This window comes from Hypanus sabinus, chromosome 11 (genome assembly GCF_030144855.1).
Source record: "Hypanus sabinus isolate sHypSab1 chromosome 11, sHypSab1.hap1, whole genome shotgun sequence".
NCBI classification, from domain to species: domain Eukaryota; kingdom Metazoa; phylum Chordata; class Chondrichthyes; order Myliobatiformes; family Dasyatidae; genus Hypanus; species Hypanus sabinus.
Window position 1 is genome coordinate 48859033 of NC_082716.1, and position 14506 is coordinate 48873538.

Consider the following 14506-nt stretch of genomic DNA (forward strand, 5'->3'; position numbering starts at 1 on the left):
GTGACATGTCTAGTGCCTTGAAGAAGTATTCAGCCCCCAACTCTTCATTCACATAATTGAGTATTACAACCAGGAATTTTGATCAACTTAATTGAGAATTTTTATTTGCAAATCACATGCTCCTTTTTTCACTAAAAAGGGAAAATTGTAAAGCATGAAAAGTGAAAAATTCAAAAACTGAAATGTCAGCAGTTCCAAAGTATTCATCCCCTTTTGCTCAGCACTTAGTTGAACCACCTCTTGCAGCTATTACAGCCAGTTCTCTTTTTTGATAAATCTCTGTTGGCTTGACACAACTCGATGGAGCAAGATTTGCCCATTCCTCCTTGCAAAATTACTCAAGCTGTTCCAGGTTAGTTGAGGAGCAGTGGTGGTCAGCAATCTTGATGTTTTGCCAGAGATGTTCGATCAGGTTAAGGTCAGTGCTCTGACTGGAAATCAATTTTCTTCATTTGGAGCCATGCCATGAATACTCTGGCAGCATGCATTAGGTGGCTGTCCTGCAGAAAGACAAACTTCCTCCCCAGTTTAGGCTTTCTGGCAGGGATAGTATGTTTTTATCCAGAATCTGTCTGTATTTAGCAACATTCATCATCCCATCAATTTTGACCAGATTTCCAGACCCTACATGCTAAAAACCAATGGCCTAATTCTGTTCCTATATTTTATGGTCTGTGGTCACAGCATGATGCTACAATCTCCACCATACATTACAATAGAGATAGTGTTACCTAGATGATGCACAGAAATTAGATTTATGACACAAGTATCATTTAGTGTTGAGACCAAATTTAGCTTTGTCCCATCCAACTATAAGACCTTCTTCCACATATTTACAGTATCTTCTAAATGATGCTTTGCAAAGATTTTTTTTTAGTCAGGGCTTCTTCCTTGCCATTCTTCCATAAATACCCTTTTTACACAAGGCCTTAGAGATTGTGGAGCCATGAACTTCACTTCCAGTTGCAGCCACTGAGGTCTGCAGCTCAATGGTGTGACTGTTGGCATCACAGTAACCTCTCGTACAAGTGCCATTCTTCTCCCGCAACTAAGTTTAGAAGAACATAGATAGCCTGGCTGTGGTTTCATATTTTTTCCACTTTTTCATGATGGACTGCACTGAGCTCTGAAGTATTTCAGTGCTGTTGGGATGAACTTGTACCCTTGCCCAGATTTCAGCTTCTCTATTATCAGTTCCCTGATTTGTCTTGAATGTTGTTTTGTCTTCCTTTAGGTTTGGTTTGTTGAAAATCTACCCTACTGTTGGACCTTACAGTTAGAGGTGTTAATTATTCCCTTGAATTCATTAACAACGGGTGATCCTCCAATTTTCTACATCAACAACCAGGGTAAGGTAATAATGCCAATGTTATATGGTGATACACAGTATTGCACCTGAGTAAAGTTAGTGTAGTAATTACAAAGGGGATAAATACTTCTTCAGCCCCATAATTTTGTTTTTTAATTTTTAGTAAATTGTTGACAGGTTTCATTTCATTTGACATAATGCACAATGTTTTGTAGATAAGCTCCAAAAAATCCTAATTTATTTTAAGTTTTGAAAATTAGACAGTAAAATTTGATAATAGTTGTGGGAGGTGAATACTTTTTAAAGGCACTGTATATACTTTGAAAATATTTACTAATATTTGAATACAATATTCAAATACTTTGAACTTTGATCAGGTGCTTAATTAGGAATGGCATAATCCAGGCAAATGGGGTTAGTATAGAGAGGCAACACAACTCTGTGAATATCCCTTGTCAGAGCAGGCTCTTTGTTGGATACATCTTTGCCTCCTGACCTGAGGTCCAATAACTCACCTTGTGGCCACTCACAGACTACAAACACAGCAATGTTTTCTGTAATGATGCTGCTCATAGTGTCACTGAGGCACCCTCGTATGAATGCCTCAGCACTTAATACTGGAAAGAAAGCACTTACAGTTAGCTTTAGCTCTGTCTAATCAAGTTGGAAGATATCTGTGTAGACTGCACAGTCAGGTTTCTCACTGACAGCTGAGTCTCTTTGTTCCTGCACTCTTTTTTGGAATTGTTCTGTCTTGTCTATATTTTTTCCACCTGTACTTACCATCGGAGTACATCACTTAATCACTGTGCTGCTCCAAAGTGTGCTATATGAAGTCATTCTTACCCTTGGCCAGTAGGCTCTATAATGAGTCAACCTATAGCCAGGGAAGCGATGACCCCCTCCTGTTAGACTCTTTGTGGTAACTTGGTTTTATTCTTTCTACTTCTCTTCTAATATTTATATCTGTGCACTTGTAACGCTACTGTGACACTGTAATTTTCTTTAGAATCAATAAAGTATCTATCTATCTCTCTTTGTTGGACTACATTTCATTCACCATGTGTCTGCTCATTCTAACAGCCCTCTGCAACGTCTAACATACTCCCAAGCACTGAATCACCTGCAAATTTTGAAAGTTTACCCTGCCATTAATATATAACAACAAAGACAATAACTTCTTCTCTCTGTCTGAAAAACATGTGCATTTTTTAATATTCTGGATCTTTAGCACAAAACTTCCAAACATTCAAGTTGATAATATCCACTAATTTTTCTGCACCAAATTTCTTAGTTATCCCATTTAAACATACATTCATTTAAAAATGATTTGTTTTTAACAAATCCATGTTGTCTCACGCATACTCTGCGAGACTTATCTTTCCTATCGCTTCCCCACCACCAAATTAAATGTGACTGATATATTATGCAGAATATGCCCTCATACCTTTTTCAAAGAGTGGTATAACATTTGCTATTCCAATCCTTTGACACCACCTTGCATGAGAGCATGACTTGTGTAGCCTTTTTTGAATATTCTCAATTTCCATTAATTTACACTGACTCCAATTCAAGACAGTTCACCTTTTAAATACTGAAATGAAACAACATTTGTTTCTATAAAGTTCAGACTTTAGTTCCATAAAATAACTAGCTAACTAGTAGGGAATGAGGAAATAGAACCTTTTAACATGTTATTTTATAAACTGAAACAACCTTTAACAATAAGCTGTCATTAGCTCAAATGTCACTAAATCATTTATTTGATTACACCAATCAACTGAGGGAATTAAGCCTGTCACAGCTGCTAATTCCCTGTATAAAAACATAAAAATATTTTTATTTGATGCTCTGGAAAGCCTCTTGGAGCAAGGACATCCCTGTTGAACCACAGATAAATCAATGGCAAACTTCCAAACAGTATATTTCTGTTGGTCTCTTACTCCAAACCTCTGCCTGTTGAAAATGAGCAATGCATCACGTATCTTTCTGCTGGCTGAGGACCTGTACTGGTTAAACTGTGAATTTGCTAGGGTTGATACCAGTCTGCCTTGTAACTTCAAGAGATCTAATTTGAAAATGACTCCAGTGCAGTTTCCTTCCCAGGAGATGAAATACTATGCCTGCCTGCTGTGCTCCACCTAGTGGCCCTATTGACTAAACTACCTTTTCTTACAGAGTCTTATATGGGGTACATAAAGGTTAAAGCTTTTGACTGAAGATCAACTGTTAATGATTTGTGCACCATTATGCCATTGCTTTGTGTACTATATTTGCCTGGACTTTCAGCCTTTAAAATGAACTGGTTAACAAATGTAGAAACCACACAAAAATATTGGTCCATCACATTAAGGCCTCACATGCAATTCTCTGCAACGTGAATTGCTACCTTACTGCCTGTTGTATGAACACAGATCATTTTCTCATTGCTTGAGTTAGTATACTGCAAGGAAAATTGTTCATTTGAAGGGTTACCAGTTCAACTCATAATCAAATTAAAAAAATGAAAAAAGTCCCACCAATTATCTTTAAAACTACAAGCTCAATGGTTCATGTCAAAAGCAAATTCAAGCACTTGATTTGTTCTGCCTATAGATTGGCAAAGGCCCCTTTCTATTATCTTTGTCTAAATGAAAGACAAATTCTAATATGAACATTGAGAAATGCTACCATTAGCAAGTTGACATATGGGCAAATTAATGTGAATCTGAATTTAAACATAACTACGCAATCCACAAAGGCAAAAAAATCAAATTAACCTTTTTTATCTGGAATGGGGTGAAGGAAAAAGACAGTCATTTATAATATCAGAGTTCATCTGATATTTAGAATCCTTCAATCCCATGTCATCTGAAGTGGTTGATCTTGTTACCTTGCTATGTGTCATTTATTCTGGTCATTTTCTTGTCCTTTCTTTTTCCTCATTGCCAAAGGAAACATCACCAACAGCAAATAGATACAGGAAAAGGTAAGATTAATCTAACAATGAAATAGTTCCAAGAAGCCTCTTTGGAAGAGACTTAATTGCTGGTTCAATCATTTAACCAAACACAATGAAAATAATTTTATTACAATGAGTTTTTCAACGCACAGAGTTCTCATCCACCCCTCCTGCATCCTACAGTAGGTGAAAAAGACACTTCCTATCTAGTAAAAGATGTTTATATACTATAAAGAATTACTCTCGATAGGAAGAGTAGCTGGTGGTAGTTAAATACTGCAAGCTGAATGACTAGGATTTTGGGGAAACACATGTACAGAGCCATTAAGCAATAAAATATGGTACTCAATTAAGCTCCTGTCCTTGACTTGTTTTTTTTTGATTAACCAAAATTAAGATGGAAAGAGGGAGTATGTTGGGCTGAAATGAGTTAAGCTGCAGCCAGGTTTCATTGTGAGTAGTCAGCAATCAGCTGTTAAACTTCCAGGGCACCTGGGACACCCATGTACGTATAATGAGACACAGAAGCTGAAATGCCCTGAAGATCAGATGACTGTACACCTTACCCACCCCACTGCTGAATTCACTATTAACGGGAGGGTCTGGATGCAGTTTGCATCCGGCCCCTCAGCTTTACCCCAGGAGGGAGTTCCAGCCCAAAGGCAACACGTCATTTGAATGAGTTTGCCAACCCTGTGGGAGAAGAAACATGCAGGTAAATGTTCGAATTATTTCACTTCATTTCCTTTCTAAGTACTGGATAGTCTTTTAATGTACAAAGTACTTATAATTCATTTTTTAAATTTTGATTTGATCTAATTGTACTTTTAATTAAAATACTCAAATAGTTTTGGAATGTCTTTAACTATTAAAATCATTTAAAAACTGTTCAAAAGCTTGACAGCCGTGAGCTGTCAAATGCTAGAGCCAGGCTCTTGTGTTCTGTTGCCTGAGCCTTACTCGATGGTGAGCCTTCTCCACCTCGTAGAAAACCTCTGGCCCACTAGGTTCAGAAAAATTAAGCCCAGGTGGCAGGGATCACGGGCAGCAAGTCTTGGTAATGGACTGCATCCAAAATGATCCGGCCCATTAGCTTTGTTTTGTTTTTTTAACATTACTTGATATTTCAGAATACTCAACACAGACAAAACATCTGCTGAATGTTCTCCCTTCCTACGATTGCCCCTCTGCTTGTCGTATGCTTTCCATTTCCTCCGATCTTTCTACTTTTTGTCTTCTAACCATTGCTGACTCCACATTTTCATTTGTCTCCTTTACAGTCTCTCACTGATTTTTCTGCATTTTTGTTCTCTCTTCCTTTAAATCTCGCACTAAAATGTAAAATAAACAAAGGAAGTGGAGTGATGGAAGTATATAAAGTGAGCAAATTTATCATCATGTCAAGTTATAACTGGTCTGTATAGCTTAAGGTAATGGCTCAATGATATGGGAAAATATTATATTTCAACATGAGCACTTCATTTCTGAGATCAAATTCACACTACAGCAAAGGAACTCAAAGCAAGTCACAATTGGTGCTCTAATGAAGCCCACCTTTTACAAAATGGAACCTGCATATTAATGAAATTTATTTGCTTAACTCCTGCCTGTTTCTATTTTAAAAAGATAATATGTTAAAGTCAAAAGCTTTAACAATAAAGTGCATTATGTTACTCTAACAATTCTTTCAGTTGGATCATCCACAGAGTGAGGATGTAAGATCAGGTCAGACACTAGATATACTGCAGTAAATAATCCACATTCTTTTACTTCAAAGCCTTTCCGCCATTTTGAGAGAACAATTCAGGAAGGTGAATAATCATCACTTGACTGGGTGAGCATAGGTCCAACTTCACCAAAGATGCTCAGAAATATCCAGGACAAAGAAGCCCATTGGACTGAAATATCATCCACTCTCCTAAACATAAATTTCTCCTGCCACCACTGCACAAAGGCAGCAGCAGGTAGAATTTGCAAAACGCACTGCTGTTATTTACCTTGTCTACTCCTTCAGCATCTCCCAAGTTTACAACTTCCAACACCAAGAAGAACAAGGCAGCAGGTGCATAGGAACATCAATGGCCCTGGTTTCCCCTCCAAATTATGCACCTACCTCGCTTAGAAATATAAGAATCATGGGATTCCCTCCTGCATGGTGTTGAGAAAGTACATTCATTAAAAAGACTGCATGCAGCAATTCATTAAAGCAGCTCCTCTACACCTTGTGAAGAGCAGAGTTTAACAATAAATATTGGTCTTGGCAATAACACACACCCCATAAAATTAATTAGTTATCAATCCCTTTGTTTTCCAGAAGTTTTCATTGTGTCCAATTAACTATCAATTTGTCTAAACTTAAATGCATTTTGTATAAAACTCACCACAAAGTGCATTTGTGTAATATTTCACATTGTATTAATACAGTTTCATTTTACAAAATTACAATCTATGAAATGACTGAATATTCACTTACATAATTATTGAGAGATTAACTAAAATCATAACATCCCTACATTAAACACAAAATGTTAAGTGATTTCACGATACAGAGTAATTAATTTTTTAAAAAGTTCATACTTCTGGCGAAGCTATTTAGTTTTCCTTACTAGTTTTGATCTCAAGTAAATTTAGCAAAACCACACCAATAATGAATGCTCCTACAGCTGGAAATTCCATTTGTGATTATAGATGGAAGTATTATTTTGAGATGCTCACTAACGATGTTAATGTGCACAACTGTCGAATTGTATGCCTCTGAGGATTAAACATCCCTCCACCCATCCATTTCCTGTGGGGAACCTTTCAAACTGAGCACCAAGAATCTACATTTCTAAATATAGCTGCCCAGAGCACACATTCCTGTCCAAACAGCATTTATTTTAACTATACTGTGCAGAGGTCTTCCTACATTATTCTTTTAATATCTGGAAATGAAGCTGTCTACATTGAACAATTCACGCCACGGAAACCGGCATAAGCACCGGCCTGATGAGCTTGTAAGGCTCGGGACAGACTTTAACTTTAATTTAACATTGAACCGTATCACAGTCCAATCAAATCCTTCACCATCATTATAATTTTGAAACCAACAGACTTTGGATTTTCAATTGTAAAAAGTCTCACAACTATTCAGAATGGTGTGCTGTTTGTTACAATTGTATAATAAGAAGTAGTATATACACTGGTCTAGAAATTCTTCCCTGACTTAAAGTGATGCCTCTCTTCAAACCTGTACCAGTTTTGTGCTGGGCTACAATTTTCTTAACTGCACAATGTGCAATTCATTGCAACTGAAAGAATCATTAGCCTTGACTGCACATAAAAACTTTGCATCATTCCAAGGCTGGACAAGAGTTGCAAAATTAGTAATAATCTGATGCAAGTAGCACCAGGGCAGCAGGGATGCAGATCTAAGATAGCTTCTATCTTATTGCAACATGCACAAAATGCTGGAAAACACAGCAAATCAGGCAGCATCTATGGAAGGGGAAAAACTGTCGACATTTTGGGCTGAGGCCCTTCTTCAGAATCCCGAAACATAGACTGTTTACTCCTCTCCATAGATGCTACCCGACTTGCTGAATTTCTCCAGCATTTTGTGTGTGTTGCTTAAGATTTCCAGCATCTGCAGAATTTCTTGTGTATAGTCATATTGGATTGGTTGTTAAGAAATGGATATGAATACTCTTCAGCTTGCAGCATGGAAGGTAGGTTCATAAGGCAATGATCTATGCAGTTACTTACCTTGCTTTCAAGAAAGGAGAAATTTCAACTATGTCATTCAACCATACATAAATACCCATGAATACAGCCAAAAAAAACAGCCATTACGCTGGGGCCAAGGTGCAAAACTCTTGTGTTAATAGTCATACACAGCACAAGGCACACAAGTAGCACATATAAGACAACACTAATAAAACACTGTCCATATCCCTGAATGTTGCAGCAGTCTGCAGTCAAGTACAATACATCTTATTTTCTGCCGAGCGAACACTGGAGAGCAGCACTGAAGCCTACATGTACACCATGCCACAACAACCCGAGTGGCGAGCACCAACTCTGACACCTCTTCCCTTGGTGGCTGCAAACGGACAACACTGCAGCTTGAGGGCCAGACCTCGTCATGACCGAGGCTATGCAGCTCCCCCGCCATTCACCAACAAATCAGCATATCTGACTTGCAGTATTCCACTTTACCAATGTTGAACTTGGTCCTGCGATCACAAGAAAAGTGACCAGGATGATCAGTTGCTGTTAGACTGCACACCTCCCTCACATTGACTCCAACTCTCTAAAGCAGGCAGCAGCACAATCCACACCAAATCCAGCTCCTTCAGTATCCCTGCCAACGAGCAACTCACTGATGGGGTAGACCCGCAGTACTTTAGGCTTTCAATGTTCAGTAGGGTCTTGCGATCATAAAAAATACATTTAAAAAAGCTAATGACACATTTGGTTGGCCCTCTAGATGCTGCAGTGCTTGAGTGGGCCACCATTCTACTGGAATTTCCTGTGGAATTGGTCAGCTGAAACGGTTCTAGGGCATGTTGTTCTGGCAGAGACTTTGAGAACAGCCCAGTTATAGGCAGGACCTTCAACAAATGCTAGAAGCAATCATCATCAACTAGTAAAGGCCTGCTCCTGCATTCAACATTACAACACCAATGATGATCATATGTTTCACAGAGAATAAAATTCTTTAAATTTCAATAATAAACACTATTAAAAATATATGTAAGTACAAAAAACACAGTGCACGATTCCCCTTACATTCATAGTGTCATTCAGAGTGTTACTTTATAGTACTGTACTACATTGGTAGTGTTAGCACAGTTTGTACTTATAACCTCCATTGTTTCTCATGTGGCCTCCTGGGATGATACAAACTTCAAGTGTTTGAGCAGCTTCTACTCTGGAATTAGTCCCTTAATATGTAGTAGCACAAGGACCTTAGACTACAGTTCTTCCTTACAAAGCCTTTGCATTGGTTGCACTAATCTTCAGAGTGCCCCTCATCAGGTATTCCTGCTGTCTGGAATGTGCCAGTTGGCAGCATTCAGTTATGGGCATCTCATTGAATTGGAAGACCAACAAGTTTGGGCAGATCTAAATGTGTCTTTCACTAAGTTGATGGTTTTTCTAGCAGTACCGAGGTATACAGAATCAGAAGCAGAATTAGGTTTATTATCACTGTCTTATATGATATGATATTAATTATTTTGAGGCTGCAGTACAGCACAAAGACATACCATTACCAGAAATCACAAAATAAGTAAATAGTGTAGAAAAAGGGAATAACAAAGAATTCATGTGGATTCACGTCGTCTAGATACATCTCTGGTAACATCTCATAGATCAGAAAGTTCCCAGGATGAACCAAGGGAGGCACTTCGCATCCTTCTCCAGACCTTCTTTGCACTTACACTATTTACAAAGGGATGGGTGACTGGTTCTTCCTCATTGCAGCCGCTACATGGGAAACGTGTGTTAGAAGAGAGATTACCACACTACTGATGAATTTGACAGGAACGGTCTCTCTCATTACTAGTCAAATAAGATGTTGATGCCTGCTGAGGTGCTCTGGCAATGAACCGTTCTTCCAATTGATTTGGTTACCTGTTCCTACAGAATTGTGTCTCTGGCCCACAGTGCCTGCAGGAAGTTCAGTGCTGACCACGGCCTGGTGAACTGTTCTTCTGAAAGAACTTTTCCACAGAGGATCAATGCACAAAAGACTGGAACATTCCATTACAATGGAGCCAGGCTTATCCCATGGGCGGCACAGTAGCATAGTGGCTCTACAGTACCAGTGATCCAGGTTCAAATCCCGCTGCTGCCTGTAAGGAGTTTGTATGTTTCCCCCATGACCGTGTGGCATTCCTCTGGGTGCTCCAGTTTCTTCCCACAGTCCAAGACATACCGGTTAGCAGGTTAACTGGTCATTGTAAATGATCCCGTGATTAGGCTAGGATTAAATCCAGAGATTGCTGGACGGTGCAGCTCAAAGGACTGGAAGGGCCTATTCCATGCTTTATCTCTGTATCTCAATAAATAGAATTTATCCTTGATGACTGTACATTCGGGTTCTAAGCACAGCCTGTTGCAGCCACACACAAAAATGTCCAGCAAGATTAAGGGTGCAGCTGGGTACACTTTTGCCCTCATTGTCCAGGGACCTGTGCATTGCAACTCTTCTGACCTGTTCTACATTTCGTTAGCAAATAAACTGGAATATGTTTCAGGTGACTGCCAGGGCCAAGCAGCGAGAAGGTGCATACCTGCGCCAAGTACAACAGCACTGATTGGTCCAACCACCTTTCATCTGATGGCCATTTTCTTGCCTGCTATGGAGAAGGTGCATAACCCTCACAGTTCCAGTCTTTGCCTGTCCGCTCCAGCCAAAGTTGGTTACACATCTCAGGTCTCCAAACTAGATCCCTGACACCTTCAGGTAGTCATACCTAACTGTGAAGGTACAGTGGAGCAGTTGAGCCAGTTCCCAAACACCCTGGCCTTGAACTTCCGATGATTGATCCAGGCCCTAGATGCCTATTTCTTATGTAGTATACTGATTACTTACACAAATAATTTTCAGCACAGACATTTTCAGTTCATGGGCTAACAGGCCAGTACTGCGCTGTAATTTTTAATGTTCTAAATCTCAATATTGTGTTGTACGATGGAATATCGAGATCATTGTATTTATAAACATTTGAAATAAAATTAAAATAAATAAATTACATATCAGGAAAAAAGTTAATTAGAACACTATTTTCAAGTTTCTACCTTACAATTTTAGTGTCAGACACAAATGAACAGAAAATCAACACAGTATATATTATAAATCCAGTTTCCAGTGAAGACATGGCACCTTTAATACTCAGCTTATCAGTGACTCCAGGCAGGGAATCAGAAGCTTTTCTGAAAACTCCTTTCTAGAAAAGGGTTAAGATGTTAAAAACAAATACTAATTATCACTTAAAATAGCTCCTTATTGAACATGGTATCCTCTTCTTCGTGTGCCACCAACCTTTTACCTACCATGCAAAATATGTGTTTACACAAATGATGCCATGATCACTGATACCAAGTGTTTTGTATAGCAATCTTAATAGAAACTAAGATGACTACCTTTTCCTCTTCAATCTCTCTAAGGTCTTAATTCCTCAGTAGAAGGAGAAGCAACTTGCTCATATACAGTTTTCATGATTTGCACACAGCCCTATTGTCAAAATTACACAAATGAACTTTACCATACATGTAATTTTTTTGTTCTAAGCTTTGAATGGAATTTAATGCTTACGTCCAGCCTCTCTAAAGATGAGTACATTGCTCTTTGAAAGCTAATTTTAAAAAGATAGTTGTTCTTCTGCAGAATCCATCAGAAAAATTAATACTGCTCCATGTCAAATTAATACATACCATTTTCTGGCTGGTCCTTGATATCCTCACTTGCCTGGCTAGGACTTTCAGACTGACCTGAATCTGAAAGACAGAAAATATAAGCCGACCTATTAGAATGGATCATGGAGACTACATTGAAGAAGCAGACCTTGTGTCACTGCAAGCTTCTTAGCAGGGGAGGGAGCATTGAATCTAATTCCTGTCCTTCCCCCACATTATTTTGTGTTTTCCTTTTTCATGTGCTTATTTCCATAGTCATAGACAACTTGGGGCTATTTATGCGATGCGCTCTACCATCTTAAGCATTTTGCTCAGGAAAGGGTTCCTTAGAATAATCTCAGGGAGATAGAAAATCAGATCAGAACAAGGGAATGGCATCAAATACATTCTCTTTTCTAAACAGCAATAAAATCATGGAGGTTTTTATGATTGTTGATTATTTTGATTGACTGTAAACCTTGCACTGCAGAGTGCACAGGAGCACAAGGTATTGAAGCACAGCAGCTTGTTACTCCAGTGGGTTCTCAAAGCTCAATGAGTTGTTGGCCCAGGGAATAAGCCAAAGCCTACTTTCATACATTCTCGTGAGTAACAGCTCAAATGGAAATCGTTTGACCTAGAATTTCTTTGGTGCCTGCAAAGACACATTAAATGGTTACTGGATAGCATGCTGATAACTGTTTTGAGTTATGGATGCTTCTATAGTGGCCTTAGATGAGATAAGGTCTTCCCCTTGGGTGCTGGGCTAGTGTGGAGAATCCAGACTGCTGTGTACTAGTTGGTCATTGCTGAGGCAGGCGAGATGGGGGAGGTCAAGGAGAGGATCCGCTGAAGGGTACTGACAAGTATTAGTTGGAGTGATATTGGGTATTGGGTGATTTAGTGAGTAAGTAAGTGAATCACAAGGAATGGCAGGAGTGATCAGTGGTAACCTGGTCTGATGTTTGGAAGGTAGGAAGAGGACAATCTGTTTAGGTGACTGGTTAGAGGCGAGGAAGTCGAGTCTAATAAATGCTTTAGGAATGAGACATTGGTCGGTGGTCAGTGACATTGTGGTGATTGTAACATGTGATCCAGAGGAAGGCTAGTATTTAAATAATAGAGATTATTTTGAAAAATAATCTGGAATGAAATTTCAGCATCAGACTGGAATCTGTTCCAGAAGTTTTCCTTTGAGGTTCCCAGAAACAGTCCTCAGAGTTACTCGGCATACACATATAGAACCTTGGAATAAATATTATGGACTTTTTGAGCCTAAAGGCAAGCCCAGGACTTGTATCCACAATTTATCTTCTTTTGAAGGCATTCACACTTTTAGGCAATTATGCCAAGGCTACTTAAAGGGAAAGTTTTTACTTAGCTAGTTGGAAATTTGTATCCAACCAAAGCTTACTGAAGTTAGAAGATGCATTCACTTCTTTTTCTAACCTAATTACTATCATACTTTTTTGCATTCAAAGGTTTCAAAAACCAATCCGAATGAGTGATAGTGTATCTATTTCTATACCATTTATATCCTGCTACTGTTGTGGGATTGGTCTTTATAAAGCTTTGCAAACCTCAGATCTCTAAGGACTGCCAATACCCAAACCACAAGAACATTTGCTGCTCCATCCCATCTACACCTCCTTTACACAGGAAGACAAGTCCATCCTTTGGGCAAATGTTTTCCCTTTGAGCACATGGGTCTCAGGGAAAATGACAACATATATATAGTATACATAGCTCCATTCTTTAAACCAGTTACAGGCCATGACTACCTCAGCAGCACCTTCAAACCTATCACCACATTTAACGAATATAACAGCAGCAGACACATTAACAACATCACCCCTGCAACTTCACCTCTGAGTCAAACACCACTCTGACTCTCAGCAATGTTTCTGTCCTTCATTAATAGAAGGTCTACATTTTAGAACTTCCTACCCATCAGTTTGATGGGAGTACCTTCACACTATGGACTGTAGTGGCTCATGGCAGTGGTTCACTAATAAAAATGGTCCTGACAGTAATGCCTATAAACTTCAAATAGACTTTTTTTAACATCTTTGAATTTACTCTACCAGCTGCCAGCTCTGGTGATCTTCAATACTCATTATCAAATCATATGGGAGAATTCTCTACTGCACATAGAGCTTTGAAATATTGCCTTCTCTTATTCCATATTAGTAGAACAAAAACAATACGTATCACAGAAAGACAACAAACAGATGATTATCTAAAGGAAGCAGCAGTAGCTTTGCTATATAGATATACATTTCAACTTAGAAAGTGGAGCTTTGGAAGTAGAGCTCCCCGTTCCAAAAGTCAAACAACAATGATAACTGTGGCTCAGAAGCATTGACATCAAAACGTTGTTAACACAAGTAAAGAATGGCCAGAGGAAATCCACTGCATACATTCACAACATACTTCCAGGCATGTCTTTCAATTTGCAGAATTCCTTCAGTCCCTATCAGCCCGAGTGAATGCTGCAACATTAACATGGTGAAGAAGAACTTCTACAGAAATTGGCACCATTGGGATGACTTTTAAGAACGTTGCAATAGATGTTCCCCATAAGATATTTTCACAGGGCTTCCAAGAACTGTTGGAAATAATTATGCATCAAGAAGCACTCATTAGTACTACCTTGGAAAATTTACTGCAGATTCCCATGGACTGCAAGAGTGAGTAAAGGTGTTGTAATATCTTGAGCCCAGACAGTAAACTTACTTCTTCAATTGCTTTAAAATGGGTAGCTTAGATATACATAGACTTGGGACCCTTATTGCAGCAAATGCCAGGCAGCCCAATGCTTCAGGACTATGGCAATGCTGAGGCAAAACTCATCTCATATCCTCCAAAGTTCA

At 38.9% G+C, this 14506-nt stretch overlaps 1 protein-coding gene across 10 annotated transcripts in view; it reads right to left on the minus strand.

Moving 5' to 3' along the window:
• LOC132401933 (nuclear factor 1 A-type) overlaps window positions 1-14506 on the minus strand; it is a 544334-nt gene that overhangs the window by 270094 nt on the left and 259734 nt on the right. For 9 of the 10 annotated variants that reach the window (XM_059984302.1, XM_059984301.1, XM_059984296.1 and 6 more), the window contains one exon: window positions 11673-11735. The exons of the other annotated variant lie outside the window; for it this stretch is intronic. In XM_059984302.1, the coding sequence (XP_059840285.1) occupies window positions 11673-11735 (63 nt within the window). The remainder of the gene's footprint in view (window positions 1-11672; window positions 11736-14506) is intronic. 10 annotated transcript variants of the gene reach the window in all.